At 42.4% G+C, this 18,575-nt stretch overlaps 1 protein-coding gene and 1 long non-coding RNA gene across 6 annotated transcripts in view; one reads left to right on the plus strand and one right to left on the minus strand.

The window, feature by feature from the left end:
- LOC115076545 (membrane metallo-endopeptidase-like 1) overlaps nucleotides 1-18,575 on the plus strand; it is an 81,633-nt gene that overhangs the window by 26,830 nt on the left and 36,228 nt on the right. For all 5 annotated transcript variants that reach the window (XM_029578111.1, XM_029578112.1, XM_029578113.1 and 2 more), the window contains exon 3: nucleotides 16,703-16,762. In XM_029578111.1, the coding sequence (XP_029433971.1) occupies nucleotides 16,703-16,762 (60 nt within the window). The remainder of the gene's footprint in view (nucleotides 1-16,702; nucleotides 16,763-18,575) is intronic.
- LOC115076546 lies at nucleotides 305-17,978 on the minus strand. Its single transcript, XR_003852792.1, has 4 exons — nucleotides 17,833-17,978; nucleotides 17,294-17,389; nucleotides 3,817-3,879; nucleotides 305-2,271 (listed from the first exon to the last, which is right to left on the minus strand). It is a non-coding gene; the product is annotated as an uncharacterized LOC115076546 (long non-coding RNA).

The raw sequence follows: 18,575 nt of genomic DNA on the forward strand, positions 1-18,575 counted from the left end.
CACCGTATCCGGTAGCGGCAGTGGGAGGACAGGAGCAACGAGAGACTGCTTCTGGCCCAAAAAGAAATCTTCAATTACAGGGTAAGAAGGTCGACGTGGGGAGACCTTGGCTTGGGGTTTTTTGTTTTTTTGTTTGTTTTTTGCGGCAACAGCAGTAAAGGCGTTACATTTTTTAAAGCAAAATTGTGTTCGTTTTCTTTCATTTCACTTTAAAAACAAATTGAAATGAAACAGGAAATGTATTGTATTTATTTTGAATGTTTATATCTTGCCAGTCCAAAACATTTTCTGCTACTGGGTTACAATAAAAACATTAATGATAGTAACATCAATGCAAGTGTGAATAAATACAAATATTTCATGAATACAGAGAAGCTAAAATCAAACGTACATTACATACAGGCTTTACATCATTCAAATTTTAAGCAAAAGCACATCCCTTCAAATCATGTTACAACTAACACACAAGATAGCTCAATGACAGCTATCGTTTACAAAAGGAATTTACATTCAGATAGTGAAATTAAAATTTTAACAACTGTTAGCATTCAGTGTCTAAGTACTACATATTGTTCTATATGGCAGACTACAGAAAATATTTAGGTATTCTAGGTTACCAAGGTAACATAGTGTTATAGTAGTTTGGACAGTGTCTGGCCTCTACCAATCTGCCAAGGATGACTGGTTGGCTTAATGGATATTTTAGCCTGATTATACCTGGTCAGCTACCCTGTGGTTGTGGTGTCTTTTAACTGAAGCTACCCATTATAAAAGTCTTCATTCCTTGTCTTCCTCCTTGAGTTCATCAATGATGGCATAGTTCAAGCTGGGGATCATCTTACGTGTGGCCTGAATGGACATTGTCTCCGTATAGTACATGGGGCAGTTCCAATAAAAGTCTTCATTCCTTGTCTTCCTCCTTGAGTTCATCAATGATGACATAGTTCAAGCTGGGGATCATCTTACGTGTGGCCTGAATGGACATTGTCTCCGTATAGTACATGGGGCAGTTCCAATAAAAGTCTTCATTCCTTGCTTTCCTCCTTGAGTTCATCAATGATGGCATAGTTCAAGCTGGGGATCATCTTACGTGTGGCCTGAATGGACATTGTCTCCGTATAGTACATGGGGCAGTTCCAATAAAAGTCTTCATTCCTTGTCTTCCTCCTTGAGTTCATCAATGATGGCATAGTTCAAGCTGGGGATCATCTTACATGTGGCCTGAATGGACATTGTCTCCGTATAGCACATGGGGCAGTTCCAATAAAAGTCTTCATTCCTTGTCTTCCTCCTTGAGTTCATCAATGATGGCATAGTTTAAGCTGGGGATCATCTTACGTGTGGCCTGAATGGACATTGTCTCCGTATAGTACATGGGGCAGTTCCAATAAAAGTCTTCATTCCTTGTCTTCCTCCTTGAGTTCATCAATGATGACATAGTTCAAGCTGGGGATCATCTTACGTGTGGCCTGAATGGACATTGTCTCCGTATAGTACATGGGGCAGTTCCAATAAAAGTCTTCATTCCTTGTCTTCCTCCTTGAGTTCATCAATGATGGCATAGTTCAAGCTGGGGATCATCTTATGTGTGGCCTGAATGGACATTGTCTCCGTATAGTACATGGGGCAGTTCCCATTGAGTAGGAAGATGGCCTCCTTGCAGCAGTGTAGCCTCTAAGAGTTGTGGATGGCTTCCCATGAGTGCATGCGTGCGTGTCCATAAAACATGTCTTTGGGATGCAATCTCTGAATTAATTGTCCATGGCCTCCACTAGGTTCTGTGCAATAGGGAACAGAAAGAAAAGGTAAAGGGTTGTTTTTCTGGCAGTGCCTGACTTGCTGAGCCCTTTGTGTACATGAGTTCCTTATGGTCAGGCTGCCCTATAGAGCCATCTATATGATGTCTCAGTGCTTGTTTGCCAATCCTTTGGAAGTTTTTGTATTATGTATTTGTTTTTATTGTAAGCTACCTTGGTATTAACCGATGAAATCAGGGAATCAGATTTTAATATATGTAAATCAACATTAATGTTGTGCCCGACTGTGATGAAGGTAATTCATGATGTCCTCTTTTCTGGAGGCTGCTACTTTAACATCAGTGTTAGGCCTGTTGGTTATGGCACTGTGGGGAAAGCTTGCAGGACTGCTGTCTATAATGTAGCTCTTCTGTCTTGGATGCCACTCATGCTGTAGCCATTCTTCAGATAGACAGAGGACTTTGGTTTCCAGTTTTGCCACCCTGGCAGGGATCCTTCCCAAGTACTACATTCACTGAAGAGAAAAAAACTGAATTAAAAAACAACTGGAACCCTCTAGAGATTTACACATTTTATAAGGTATTAGAGAAAATTAATCTCATTAAATTACATGGTTTCTCATTTGACATTCAAGTGCAGACTCTGCGCAAAATCCAGCAGTTCCTAAATGTGCCCTCAGTTCAATGACATGATATAGGAATACAATCATTGTCAATGGTAATTATAATTAAATGCTCTGCCAATAACGCTTGATGCAGAGATCTGCTATGTCCCTTTACCCAACATATCACAAGACATGTGGTGTGGTTATGCATTAGCATAACTAACAGAGTACACCTCTTCTGTACTGCCCAAGAGATGGACAGTCCATTTCTCAGGAAGCCTCTTGGCCCAACATAGTCCAGAAGCTCCTCCAATATGTGCTGTCTGATGCTCTGTTATCACCACCAAAATGAGCAGTAACCTAGCTCTGGATTCAGTCCAGAAAGTCCATGTGTGATCATAGCTCACTAATTATTTTATTTGTCCATTCTGTTGGCCACCTGGTCAGAGGAAGTTGACAATGACAGTTGCCTGCCTTCCATTCCAGCTAGCATGTCTCATACATTGGCCAGGGCTCATTAATCAGATGGTCACTTCTGAGGATGCCAATCCAGAAAAAAAGACAGGGAAGAAGATGTGGCAGGAAGACCAGGAACCATGCGAAAGGGTTCTAGAAAGGGTTCTTTGCTGAATTGAAAAGGTTCTAAATTCAAATTGCAGCTAATTGTATAATCATTCTAGCTGCTTTTATAAATATTTGTAAAATTAAGTTGAGGGTGTTTCCAGAGGCTTTTGAAGACACTGGATATTCTGAATTCTCAAGCTTACAATTAATAAGGAAATTTGTTTTTAAGGTTACCTTTTTTTTTTTTAATTGAAGTACTACACTGAGTCTGCCCAGTATGTGTGGGAGCATCTGAATACCCTGTCACCAGCCCAGTGTTGAAATAGTGAAAGGAATGCCAAACTTGGCAATGGTTAGCGTTAATCTGATTATTTACTGTGCTACAACAGACAAGGTCAGTCTATTTCCTGAAGAGAATGACCTCCAGCTCAATATTAGTAAATAAAGCATGAGAGGAAAGGGAGGGTTAACAGAGCTGGAAAAATGTGTTGCAGATCATCCAGTTTGAGGGATGATGGCTCTTCATCTGTGATAAGTGCTTGAGTTCTGTTGAAAGGCACATTTACCATGATTATATTCCCAGTTTCAGCCCATGTTCCATGTTTAGACCTTTTTAGAAGAACAAATCTATATAAATGCAAGTGGGAAATCCAAGAATGTTGCATGGCCCTATAGCCTGGAGCCAACTGGTAATTCCATCATGCCTGAGTCATATCTACATACATGCATTACCTTAGTAGTCCCCACTTCATCACAAAATCTAAACACACCTGGCATAACATTGTGCACTTTTCCCTTTCTTGGGTGAAGCTGATCAAATATCAGTCTCTATGCTGTCTATAATTTATTTGCTATAGGAAAATAAAAGCACATTGGAATATGCTGAATTACCATATCATGGTACTATTTAGAGTTAATATCTTCACACAAGAGGGAACTGGGATTTCCACCAGCCTGGAAAGCAAAAACAAACAAAAAAAAGAGTTACTAATCATGCCTGAGAGGTTGTTTTCTTCAATTGTTCTCAGCATTGTTGTCAGAAAATAATAATAATTAGCTTTTTTTCCAGGCAGGCAGTGTGTATGATTAATTAAAGATTATGCTACTCAGTCCACAATGTGCAATGAGCAGTTCCAAGCTAGAGGACAAGAAATGACTCAGAAAAGGAAATACAATTAATTTGCACAAGGAAGGCCGCATTCTAGTTGATAGATTCACCACCCTCGCTTCCCAACACAGCGGGCGAATGCTTTCACGTATATAACTCCCCATTTAGAGTCGCTGTTCCAGTTTGGGCAGCATCAGGAACGACACAGAGAATTGTGATAACAGAAAAAGACCGTACAGCCTAGTCTGCCCTTCTCTACAATCCCTGCCACTCCCTCCGAGATCCCCTATGCTTGTCCCATGCTGAGTCTACTCCTTTTACCCTTATTCTATTTTCCATTGAAAGACTCGCCTCCTCTGCATGTATTCCTTAGACATTTAAATGCCTCCATCGTATCTCCCCTATCCTGCAGACTGTCTATCCCATTATTTCAAGATGAGTTGTACTTTTGCAGAGGAGGGGATGCTCCCAAAGGCTCAAGAATTACAACATCTTTTTTGATGGTCCCATCCCAGTCTACTAAGACTCCAGGGTCAATACAGCTGCTTGGAGCGCTGCACTATGCACATTGAAATCTAGTGTTTCTCAGCAGAAATACTGTTTATTTTTTCCAGTCATCTTTTGATATTTTGAGGTTAAAGCATCATTTATATTCTGTCCTAACCCTACCAAAGCTATCTCTTCATTGCCTTCCAAAGACATTACATTAAAATGATCGCATTAGTTTGAAAGACTTCCAGAAATGCCAAGCTTAAATTACTTTTCTTGTCAGATGCTTGCTGGCAGTCCTCAGGCATTACATTTGTATAATCGCATAAAAAAATTGGCATTGCAGAAAGACTGATACTTGACTGATGTCCTTGTCACAACAATTAATTTAATTGGCAGGACGTGGGGAGGTTTTATCCACATGTAGCATATGCAGCATGCTTGATATTAAGCTATAAAGGACTAGATGATAAAGACGTCTCTCTCTCAGGTATTTCAGGGCATAATACCACCCCGTGAAATTTGGAGAAGAGGCGGGAACAGCCGTGCAAGGTTCTAGCAGACAAGTTGATCTTGGAGAAGACTAGATTCCATGGCGGCTGTGGTAGCATTTATTGGACAAACACTAGAATTATATAAAGACGAGGATATACCTGAGCTTTCAAGACAATGCAGATTTATTGATTTATTATGTATTTATTAACCACTTCTTGTGCCCCAATTGGGACTGTCCGAAGTGGTGTACAATAAAAACATGCAGAATAAAAACACATAATATACAACAAGAAACATATAAAACACCATAACATCAATGCTGACAATTTCCTATGTATAGACTTCCCATAGGTCATAACTTACAGTCTCCTGCTATCCCAACCTAAGGATATCTTGGTCATAAAACCAGGTTTTAACCTTTTTTTGAAAAGAAAGATAATTTGTTTACATCCTGATGTCAATAGGGAGCAAATTTCATAGCGTTGGTGGTACTATGAAAAATACTCTAGCCCGTAACCAAATCTGTTTCATTTCTTTGAAAGAAGGTACAATCAATAAAGAACCCTGGCTTGACTGTAATTGCCGCCTTGGCATTTACCAGCTTAATTTAGTATGCAGATATTTTGGGTCCTCCCCAGAATTCAGCATGAAACGTCATTATTAGCATCTTAAACTGGGCTCTAGCCCTTAGTGGAAAACATTGAAGAGAGAGAAGCTCTGAGAGAACTTCCTGTTACCAATCAAGTTGTCCAATATTTTGGACAACTTGAAGCCTGTGCATGAGTCTCTCAGGAAGAGCCACACACCGTTACAGTAATCCAGGTGAGTTATAACTAAAGCTTGCATCACTATTTTAAATGCCTGAGAGTGAAAAACATATGTAACCTCTTTACTATCTTAAGCTTCCAGAACATATTTCACATTACATGAGAGATTTGGTAATCTAACAAATCTGAATCCAAAATAATTTCCAAGCCATTTACAACATCAGTTGAGCTAACAATTTCTTGTCCATACTTTATTGATATAGGAAAAGAATCGATGAATCTTTAATCCTTAATAACTCTGTCTTTTTAATAGTCTGGATTAATTTACTCAGCAAAAACCAGCTATAAATTAGCATTGGATTGTCATTCAGCTGAGCAACAGATTCCAATGTATTATCCCCCAATGGGATGACAATTTGCACGTCATGCTCACAAGCCATGCTGTTGGAAAAGATTTCCTAAAGTTTGTAAAAAAAAAAAAATATATATATATAAATGCAGGGAAAGTGGCGAACCCTGGGGGACACCGCAGTTCAATTCTATTACACGTGAAAGTTCCCCCTGTATTTTGACTGAGAAAACGTCTGATTGTCGCAAATATTCTCTGAAAATGTACACATTTCTGAGCCCCATAAATGTTTGACAGATGCCATTTTACTAAGAGCACAGTGCCTGCCTCCTGCATTCTTGCACCCAATAAGAATAAAGATCTACTTAGATGTCTCTCAGGGCTACTCAGGCACAGAGGAGAGAGGTCTTCATAATCGGATGATAATGGCACTTTTGGTGGACTTGTCCTGAATGAACATGTGTTGGGGGGAGGGAAGGGATGGTTTATTTAGTTATAAATCTGTAACCCGCACTCATACAGAACGCATGCTGCTGAATGAATTGTTTTATTGTGTGTAATGCCTTACAATACTACGGATAATGCGGTGAGGCTGCCATGTTAGTCCACTTGAATGCGCAGAAACAAAGGTCAGCAAACAAAAATAGTATAAGGCGATCCCTTTTTCTTGGACTAACTTAATATATTTCTTGATAAGCATTTGGGAGTTACCCTCCTGATGAAGAGAATGTAACTCCGGAAAGCTTACATTTATTTATTTATTTACTTATTTATTTAAAGTTTTTCTGGACCGACATTCGTTGGGAACCTCACAGCGGTTTACATGGAGCAAGAAATACAGCGTATAGGCTTTACAATGAGCTGTTTTCAAAATAACAATAACGTCAGGCAAGTTGATTACATAACGGGAGTTGAACTGTGTAAATAATATAGGAAATATAAGTATAGAAATAAAATATAAAATATACAAGGAGGATTAGATATTTATATGGTGATAAGAAGGGAGCATTTGTCCCCCTACTGTGGCCCTTAGCTCCGTGCTTCGCTGACTTAAGCCACCTATCCACCAGGAGGACCAATCAGTTTGGAAAGAGGAGCAAAAGGTCAGAAGCTTCAAAAGTTATTTCTCGGGGTCAGTGGCTCAGGGCAAGAAGATCTTATTCAATGCCTGGGCCCCAGGGAGGGGGAGGGAGTCGCACTCATCATTCGGTGGGGACACCTTGTGGCCAAACCTTGGGTGCCCATTAGCCACATTCCAGAGGGAGCCACAACTTGTAGCCCCTGGACATGAATGTGTTGCTGCAATGACAGAGATATAAAAAAAATAAAAATAGAGTAAATAATTTTTCAGCAAGGTTATTGGATGAAACCCTGCTATCTGGTGGCACAGGCTTCTCTAAGCCTGCTTAGAGATGGAGAGATTTCAAGATGTGTTTAAAAGAAATCGTCAGAGTGACCCCAGCAGGACAATTAGTGTTGTTATATGACCAATTAAAGATTGCAATTGTATCTGTTTCCAGGTACTGTCTGCACTTTTGTGTTTCAATAAACTCCAGTGAGGGGCGCACATATCTGCAAGAGGCTAGATAGACTAGAAAGACACTTTGTCCATAACAAAAAAGGCAACTGAGTCAGCCATGTGAGCCATAATTACAGTCAGACAACGCTCTAAGAGCAGACCATGCTATCTGCTGCAATTCTCTCTGCTGTTAATTGCTGGGGCAGACAAATTCCTTTACCTTCGATTTAGCTCCTGCCTATTCGTTGCTGGTTCAAGGCGAGTTGCGTTCGGGCACCTTAAGTCTTTCCGTGTCTCCAGGAGGCATAATAAGTTTTATACCCGAGGACAAAATGACTTGCCCAAGGTCACAGGGAGTGTCGGTGCCATGACCGCCAAAATGTTTTCCCATTTAAACACCCCCACCCTCGCCCCTTACACACACTCACAACTTGGCCACCTCTCTTTTTGAGTTTGGTGTTGCAACTTGAGGCACCCAGAGCATTACAGACCAGGAACCAACCAGCAGGAATCGCTGTTGCATCATCTCAAAGACATTCTCCTTTCCAAGGAGTTACTACTGGGAACTCCTCATCACAGCCAAAGAAATACAACCAGTCACTAAGGAGAGTGGGCTTTGGTAACCTAATATTTTTCTTTACTGACTTTTGAAGTTACATGTAAATAGGACTCTCTTTCAGGAAACAATGTGACATTTTTGTTCTGCTGTTGCCTGGTAATGAGGTTATCACGTGAGTATGTCATGATAGAAAGCATAAAGGGCTTTAGGGTTTTATCAGTAGAGTGATGGCTCCCTAGGAGTTTTCCCAGTTTAAGTTTGTCTACCCTGATCTTATTCCATTCGTGAGGAATGCTTCGTGCTAAAATCCCTCATTGTAAGTGGGGACTCTGTATCCTGAACACTAAGCCCATTATAAATGCTTCTTTTGCCTGATTTTGACATAACCATCTGATGATTTCCTTCTTGCTCACTGTTAGTACCTCTTCTGCCATTGGTTTTGACTTTGGCGATGCAGAATTGCACATGTTTCTATTTTCCATTAGTGTCCCTGCTCTACAAATCCTTAAATCACAGTAAATGCAGACCTCCAAGAACATTAGGATGTTTTTTCTTTAGCCTTTTGTTTTTGAGTCCCATTCCCAAAGTATTCTGGGATTTGAAGTCTTATTGTTTCTATGAATAAAGCAGGTCTATAAGCTCCAAGAAGGCTTGGATGAAGGAAAATTTTAAAAATAACAGGATGAAAATATCCAGTGTTCATGGACAAATCTGGTCACCCTAAGCTTCAGTAACATGATAGATGATGACAGATAAAGTCCAACTGAGCTGTCCAATTTGCCCAGTTATTCCTGTCCACACTGCTAAGGATCTTTCCCAACTGCCAGCCATAGAAGCTTGATGGCTTGCAGGATATCGCTCCATAACCAAGTCAGTTTTGTTGTCTTCCTATTTGGTTCTTTATCATCCTAGATAGGTGAGCATACTAGTTCCTAAACTCAGAGCTGGCTTTTGGGGTTGCAGCCTGTGAGTCCACCCAGGCTGCCATGCTGAAGCAGTCCCCACTGCCCCCTCCCTCCCGCACCTTTCTGCATGATGTCTGCAAGCTGGAACAGTGTGCAGCAGGAAGGAAGCATCTGTCTGTGCAAGGAGGAGGTGAAAAAAGAGGAGGATGCCGTGGGAAGGAAAGAAAAGAGAGAAGGAGAAGAGGATTCCGGCAGTGGGGTGAAGAGAGGGAGGTTCTGGGCACTGTTAGCAGGAGCAATACTGGTGCTGGGCAGAAGGGAGGAAAGTGTATGGGGTGGGAGAGATGGGTTTACTCTGCTGGAGCCACCGCCACTGCTGAAAGAGGGAGTGTCATGCCAGAGCTTCCACCAAGAGGGAAGGGGGCCAATTTCAATTGTGCCACGGGATGCTGGTTAGCCTAGAGCCGATCCTGCCCAAACCTTACCCAATACTCGGTTCCCCATGTCTTATCATTAAGGTTTTTAATAATTTAAACAGATACCCTTTTAGTTATTTGATTTTATAGAATGTTGTTCACCACATTGAGTGGTTTTCAATTTTGCAGTCTACAAATGTGAATAAATAATGCTTTAAAAAAACTTAGGCTACTGCCCAAACATCCGAACTCCTAGGTCCCTATCGCCTTGCTGAACGGTTCTCGGCCACCACCGTAATTGGTTTCTCAACTTAGCTACCCGATGGCCTGCTGCATCTCTTGATCAAAAATAAGATTACTCATTCAGGATTCGAACCCAGAAACTCTTACACCCTAATCAAGAACCATATCTCTAGACTAACGAGACAGTTGTTTCAGTAATGCTAGATACCAGATGCTTAATATGGTTCATCGTTTTCTTCTACTGATAAAGAATTTCTTTGGATGAAAGCACCACCTCTCCATTCCAATATCTTATCCTCACTCTCCTTTCTTGACTCTGTCCTCTCCCTTTGCCTTTTCTGCTTGTAACCTTGGTGTCATCATTGACTCAGACAAGTGTCCTGTGACTCACTTTTCTAGTACCTGTATGCTACGTTTCTCTGCATCTATTACTTCATGGAAATCTTTACTCGTGTTCTTCACCTATCCCAAGAGGCAAGACCCATGTCTGTGCAAACATCTGACCAACTTATTGCATCTTATGCCTGTTCAGAATCAAGTCTGAAACTTGTGCTTCTCGGTTTTGCATGGGTGGATAGTCAAGTCCCATTGCTCTCCATTTCTAAGCATGGTTCCCTTTCCTCCTCCTGCGTTTCTCTGTGCCTGTAGTGCAACACATGCTTTAAAGAAACGCAGTGGCCATGCAGTGCACGTGCGATGCTTGCGAAATCTAGGGGATTGCCAATTTTTTCTTCTCTCCAAGATTATTTATTTATTTACATTTCATATTTAGTTCATGCCTTTTCATTGGTAGCCCAAGGCAAGTTGTATTACAGGTACAGTAGGTATTTTCCTGCCCCAGAGGGCTTTCAATCTAAGTTGGTACATGAGGCAATGGAGAGTGACTTGCCCAAGGTCATAAGGAGCATTGGTCAGATAATCATTGATGGACCTTCTCCCCCCACTTAAATCTTATCTCAAAATCACTTCTGGTGGGGCTTTAGCTAAAGTCAACATGTTTGAGTTTTAGACTTTTGTGAACCTCCAAAAGCAAAACAAAAAAATAAAAAGCTATGAACAAATAACATTTTAAAGAGAGATTTTTGTCCCATTGCTTGCAGGAAGAAGTAGTTTTTATCCATATTACTGCAGTTTTAGAGGGTCTCCTGGTTTTACTGGTGCTTGCTGTAATTAGCTAACAAACTGTACTGTTGCTTAGATTTTTGTTCTTTAATGAGATTTTCTTTGTTTTTATTATGTTTTGTTCTGCATCTTCTTGAGCTGCAGGATTAAAGCATTTAATAAATTAAATAGATAAAACAACCCACCGCCACCAAGGAGGATAAGCTAAAATTACTGTAGCAGATGCATAGCGCGAGCTGAGACATGCAGTAAGAATAAAGGAAGGTTTGAAAATGACTGGGATGAGACAATTAGAAAACGTAAAAGCAAGAATAAGATCCCTGTCTGTCCTTTAGCATAATTAATGTTAGAAAGGTAAAAGAACCTGCTGAATCAGGGTCTCGCCCAAAGGTTTCTAATGGGTTTGCTTTCAGAACATCCACTGGTTGCAATTAGCTGGGATTGTTTGATTCTATTGTGGTTTTTACTGACGGTTGTGGTATAAAGTGAGTGAATACTCTTAGCATGACCAGAGTCTGGGAATGCAGTTCTGAAATGTGAATGAATAAATAAATACACATCCACCATGAATATGCATGAAGCACAATTGTATACATTTGGTCTAATATACATATCATGGGTACTATGAAAACCTGGTCTGCTTGGGGTGAGGTGGATCTTGAGAACTGGATTTAGGAACCCTACCTCCCTTATCCTAGAGGAACTGGGGAACAGTCACCCCAATACTTTATCCTTTGCAAGGAGAACGGCAGAAAAATCCCGGGCTATGAGATTGTGAAAAAGACTTCCACTTACTGGCTGAACCGTATAAACAACTTGGTAAAGGTCAACCAGAATTCTGGACGGGGGGATGGGACATGGGAAGTATTTAGAAAGGATTTTACAAAGATGCCTAAACGTAGGTATAGATTAGAACAAAAGGGTAACATCCCATGAGATTCTAGCATGAAGGCAAGAAACAGGAGGTCGTTCAGATAAAGGAAGGGGAAGTGACAGAAAAGTCTTACACAACTACAAAGCCTGTAAGAAAGGAATCAGAAAAGCTGAGCTAAACAAAGATAGCAAATCAGGCCCCCAAAGCTTCTCTCATTAGTTTAGTAAGAAAAGGTTGGAAGGTGTCATTTGGAGACTGAATGAGAGAGAGAATCAGCGGGCACCCAGCTAAATCAGAAACTATTTTTATTTTTAGCTTCAGTATTCTGGGTAGTAAAGACTGCTTGAGAAACGGATACCTAGAAGATTAGGCACAGGGGGAGCATCGAGAGAGGACCGGCCTGCTGGTTTTGTAACTGTCCGTGCTGGTGTGAAGTCTGCAGGCACCTTTTCCCACAGACTTTACTTAATACTTCCAAAATACCTGCACACATTTACAGCAACTAACACGAGCAGGTAGGGTCTGTTCAGGGAACATGTGGTATACTTAAAAAAAAAATAAAAATAAGTGTGCGCGTAATTCCAAACCTATCCCAACCCCCCTCACACATAGAGGGTGTGGGGGTCAGTTTGCAACAAGCCCAGTTCCTTAGGTAAAGCACTTTTTAACCTGTGGAAATGTCTTTGAAAATTGCCCTCAGCAAGTCATTGGGAGGAGCAGATGAAAGTCATCCATTTCTAGCATGGGAAGTCTGAGAAATGGTGACATGGCCATCATATCTTCAGTCCTAGAGATTATCTAGGGTGAGGCTGGCTCCTCAGGACTGCTCTCCAGGTGCCCCCGTGTGCTGGCAGACTCTATCTGGAAAAGGGCAGCATGCCTGGGGTCACCCTGCTTGCAACAGCCTTGGTAACATAAGAAAAATAAGCAGCTAGGTTTACATAGAGAACGCAAAATATAATCCTTCCCTGAAATGAGTTTGAAAGGCCTTTCATTTCATTAGTGGCTTTGGATCTCATTTGAAATGTATTTTGAGAAAAGCTAGAAGAGGATTATAGTGTAGGGATCTCTTTGTGACTAGCTCAGTGGTAGAGCCTTGGATTGGAGGCGTGGCCTTAGAAGTCCAAATTCCTGAGCTCCTGACTGGAGAATTGGGTTTCAAGGTACTACAGAGTGAGTGTAAACCTCACAGCCTCAAAAGTAGGAAAAAAAAATGACAGCACCTTCCCTTCCAACTTGAAGCAATGCCTAGCTTAATCAGTGCATTGCGGATGCCTGCCAAACCAAATACCAACCTTGCACCCAGCGAAAACAAAATATCTATATCAAGTTACTAAATCAAAGAAAGGAATTTGCTGACTTTTTGTTGTTTGAAAAGTTCTGTTGGGAAGTTGTTTACAGAAGAGGACGTAATCGTGTAATTATACCGAGCTACACAAGAAGCGACTTACATACATACACTGTGGATTACTGCGTAAATCAATCATAAGGCATGCAGATTAAAACATGTCACCAGCGAGGTTTTGTAAAATATTGAACTCACTCCCTAACTATCCTCCCCCACCTCATCCCAGCTCTTCCCTTACCCTTCCAAAGGACCAGTTCAGTAATCATCTCGTGAGTTTTGTATTATGGAAAAACTGCACGATGGCGTCCGTAGAAACACAGTGGCATAAAATGACCAAATGGCCAGTCTAGTCTGCCTGTCCACCCAAATAATTCAGCTTTACAATTCCCATCCCTCCCTCAGAGAGACCCTGTGTTTATCCCATGTTTTCTTGAATTCAGATACTGTTTTTGTCTCCAGTAAAGTTGACTGCAATTAGCTTCTATACTACAGAAAACAAATTCTTACCAAGTCGCTAAGACTATTATAAGGTGTTAGGGAAGAGTTCAGCACAATGAAGTGTTCCAGTGCCTTTCATTCTGTGCTCAGCAGAGACATTTAACCCAGGACTTGGATGTCACCCTCCGGAGATCCTGCTCTGGCTTTTTTAAAACCCATGTCATTTCTCAGTCTTCACAGTCGTCCAATTGCCCAATATTAATGTTAAAAAGGGGAAGACAGGGAGCATGGTTTGGGAGTGATTGGTTGGTAGCGATGTAGGCAGGGTCCCTGGTCTGCTGTGCAAGATCTGCCTCTCTTTATGGACTGTCCTGGTCCTTGCAGAAGGGAGAGGGGTTGGGATGGTGAAAAGGGGCTCCCCTTCCTGATTCTCCATCCCCTCTCTGGTCACTGCAGCGTGTTAGGCTGCCTGGGGCCCCGACCTCTGCTTTCTGTAACGCGTCCCGCGTGGCTGGGCGTGAGCGCTTCCCAGCAGGCCGCCTCTCTTTTTATCTTATCGCCATGGTGATCAGCATCTGTGGGTAACCAGGAAGAGGATTGGGAGGAGGGAGGGGGTAATAGAGAAAGGGGCTTGGAAATGGGGCAAGAGATGGAGCAGCTGGGGGAGGGAAGATGTGTATGTACACAGAAAAAGAGCTGAAGGAGAGAGGATGGGGTGGGAAGGGTGCTAGAGAGAGAGGGAGGTTGGGATGAGAGGGTTGAAAGCCAGGGAGGGACACTTGCCTCTCTTCTCTCCCAAGATCCCAGAATCTCCTTCCTTTCCCTCCCTGATCTTACTTCCTTCTCTTCCCCCATACCGATCATCCCTCTTTATCCTCCACCCCATCTCCAGTATTCCCTCCTCTCCTCTCCTCTCCCTATCCCAAATCCTTCCTTTATTCCCACCTCCCCATTCCTGACCTTCCCTCTGTCTCCCCATACTTCAGGTCTCCCTTGCCTCGCCTTTTCCATATCGGTACCTGAAATTCTCCACCCACTAAACATTACATTTCCAAAAGAATAACATCAAGTATTCAGACTTAAAGCACGTTTGGAAAAAAATGTATTTTTAATATGCAGAATAAATGTACATTATTCACTATGCAAAATAATTCCCATGGCCATAAATGTGCCACATAATTGCTGGGGACTTTCAGAAACTCTGCCGCAGAGTTTTCTGACTGTTGCTGCAGAATATCTGCTTGATATGCCGCAGGTTAGTTGTCCTGACCCCTGGTGAGAAAGGGATGTTGTTCTTTGGGTATCTGAGGTACATGCTGTTGTAATTGATGTATTTGATGTAGTTAGGTTACAAGCTGCCCTGGGTCCTTTGTTGGATGACAATACATAAAAAATATAATGTAAGTAAGGAATCTGATCCTGGGAGACAGACGGTAACTTTCAAACTGGTGTGTGGGCGCAGTTTGGCATGAGTGCATTGGTGCACGCCCAGATACGTGGCCATTTTATATGTGTGGATGTTATAAAATAGTAGAGATGTGCATTCGTTTTTCCCGAATTAGGCATTTTCAACGAAATTGCCTAATTCGGTATGGTTCGGGGGAACCGAAAACCGAAATAAATTTTTCCAAAATTTCGGAAAAATTCGTTTTTCATGTTAGCGTGCACTAACACAAAAATCAGGGCCCCCCCCCCCCAAAAAAAAACGAACCGCGGGAAAAACAAAATTTCCCATGGGGGGGCCCCGAAACGAAGGCCAAGACGATAGGGCTTAACGATGCACATCTCTATAAAATAGCCTGGCTGCGTGCACGTGTGCCCAATTTTAAGTGGGCATGCGCTTAGGCGCAGAAATCATGATTCAGGGATTTTATAATGGGCGCGTGTCCACGCCGTTGCACCAGCTCATCCACCAGTTCACCCAGTTAAGAGCTAGGTCCTGCAAACCCCCTGATTTGATAGCCTGCTCTCCACCCAGTTACCCCAGACCCTTTAAACCTGGTAGAAATGGCTAATTAATTTTTATTTTTTAAGTTACATCTCCTCCATAGCAGAAGTAAACTCTCATGGCAGTGGACTTGGGCGCATGCCAGGGCGTGTAAGTATTTACGCACACAGCTCTTGGCCATGCCCCACCCAGAGCAGGCCTACACCACGCCCCTTTTTGAAATCAAGTGAGATGTGCGTGCAACAGGAAGTATGCGTGCATCTGGTCGCCTTTTAAAATGTGGTGGGCGCGTGCGCCCATTCTCTCGATTTTGGCTTTTAAAATTCAGCTCTTAATGTATTTCACACTTTGACAGCGTTAGCGTGGCACTGATATACAATATTCTCATGCAGCACAAACCACAGCACTACATTAGGGTGGAGGAGGGAGTTACCCATCAACAATTCCTATCGAAGTAAAATTGTTATAACTAAGAAGTGCTCCAAGAAACCAAGGTGACCCTCTAGTAAGAAAGGATGTGGCAATGGCTGATTCTTTCAGAAAGTAACATCCGCTCAGGTAAGAGCTATCACAAATGGAATACGCAGAAAGAGAGGATATTTGGCCCAGAAGATGGGAAATGTGAAAAATTTAGGCAACTGACAGCATAATGAATTCCCAGGATGTACTGGTAAATTAACATCTATTCAGTTGATTAATGCAGTTGTTTCCTTTTGTAAATCAAGATCCCGTCAATGTTATAAGAGTGACCTGTACCTATCTAATTATTTCAGTGTGTACTAAATATATGTTAGCAGTGACAGATCCATGTATGTTGAATCAATATCAAATGATTTCCATGGCACTACACACTTCTCTGGCATGCTGTTGATTCACTCCTATACTAAGAAGGCACAGTGATTACCAAACATTACCAGCCACTCTTGTATGGTCAATATTTGTCCAGCGGCTAGGCATCCACATCCCCCCCCCTCCCCTCCCACACACACACACACTGTAGCCAAGCCAGAGTAATGCAATGGGTATGGAAGTCATGCCCTACCCAATGATCCTACTAAGGTACTGATCATGCTGTGCCCGCTCTGGAGGGATTCAGCCTTCTCGATGGCCTTTTGCCCATATTATGGTCACTAGAATTGAAAAGCATGCAGTGGTATGATTAGATTTAATGATTCCTAAATGTTATTCTCTTGTCAGAGGCCCAGTATCCCACCAGTTCAGCAAATGTGTGCACGACTCCAAGATGTGTAACAGCAGGCAAGTATGTCTCTCAAATGTTAGCGTGTTTCTGGTGAGAGAGCAAGGCCACTTCTTCCATTAGGCAGTTGCCTAGGGCGCCAACATTTGGGGCAATGTGATGATGCATGGCCCCACAAGAGATAAGGGAATGGATTCTGGGTAGATGTAGGGTATAGAGACAGGAAGCTGGATGGGTGAGGCTGGGATGAAGAGAGAAGAAGGATTCTGGGCAGGGAGGGGATGGAGCTAAAGAGGATGCTGGGCACGTAAAAGAGGGCAAAGAAACTAGTGATGCTGAGCAGGGAGTGAAGAGGAGGAAGAGGCACTGGACAGGAGAATAGAGAGAAGGAGTGCTGGGTACTGGGCACTAGGGGCAAAGGAGGGGAATGCAGGACTTGGCAGGGAGTGAGAGCTGGATGCTAAGCGAGGTGAGAGAGGGAGATGCTGTGCCAAAGCTGCCATCTATAGGCAGGGCCGTATAAATGGCCCATCTCGTCTGCCCAGCAAGGTGTCTAGAGCTGTAACTACTGCTTGCTCCATGCAGGTTACCTCGGTTCTTCATTTCCATCCTCTGCGTTTATCCCATTAATGTCCTTGCTTTCACCACCTCTTCCGAGAGGGCCTTCCAGGCTTCCATCTCTCTTTCTGTGAAAAAATATTTCCTGAGTCTACTTCCTTGGAGCTTCATATCACGACCCCTAGTCTACAGCTTTCTTTCCAATGGAAAAAGGTTTGATTCTTGTGAATTACTAACAATTTCAAATATTTGAACGTCTGTCTCTCTTGTATACATATTTAGCTCTTCAAGTCTCATCTGGTATGTCTTTCGCTGAGGACTGTGCACCGTGTTGGTTGCCTTTTTCAGGACTGCTTCTAGCCTTTCTCTATCCTTTCCTTTTGGTGCTCTTAGTCAGAATTGGAAAGTGTGTGTGTGGGGAGAGCACAGTCCTACAGCTTGTGGGAGCAAGCTCCTCGTCAACCTGTGCATGTGACACCTTCAAAACGTGGCCCCCCTGTACCAAAATCCAGGCCTGCCGATGGGTTCCTTCTACCTTTGCACTCAGTCTATGAGAGACGGATTACATTACCATTAGTCACAGCTATGGACCTGTTGTAGAGATGCGACTGCACAATCCTTTTTTTCTGACTTGTGCCATTCTTTTGTCTTGTTCTGATTTTCATTTCCTCTGGCGCATAATCCTGGCGTGTTGTACATGCAGTACATCGAAGCACCTTTCATGCTGTCAGTCTGCTTCCAGAGAGGAGCCAGGGATGGGGGGGGAAGCAGTGTCACAGCCAATTCTTATCAGGCAATTAAACGTGCCACTGAACTCCGCTGTCCATAAAGTCAGCCAAAGATGGTTGAATTCAAAGCATGCACAAGGGCTGATAAGAAAACAGCAAACTCTCCAAGAGACCTCTTGTGCTGTCGTGCTAATAAAATATGAATTCATGGAAATATATGAGGCTAGCTAATGAAGTAAAACTATTTGACACATGTTCTGTTTGCCCTGCTTCGTATCTCACCGATAATAAAATAACCTCTCACAGAGGGATTTTTCTGTTGCTATCAACCTCCCTGGGTGTATTTTCTAAATTCAGTTATGAGATTGTGAGCACATCTGTCTTTTAACATTCCAAAGTCCTCTGGGATCTTTCAATATGGAAAAAGAGCACCCCAAGCTGGGACAGGACTAGGAATCAGAGGTACTCAATGCCAGAGAAGGGCCACAGAAAATAGAGCCACTCATTTAATTTCAGTCCTAGTTCAGCACCCCACTCATCATCTGGATGTTTCCTGTCGGGAGGAGATAGGTAGATCGCAATCCAA

This window comes from Rhinatrema bivittatum, chromosome 15 (genome assembly GCF_901001135.1).
Source record: "Rhinatrema bivittatum chromosome 15, aRhiBiv1.1, whole genome shotgun sequence".
Classification (NCBI taxonomy): domain Eukaryota; kingdom Metazoa; phylum Chordata; class Amphibia; order Gymnophiona; family Rhinatrematidae; genus Rhinatrema; species Rhinatrema bivittatum.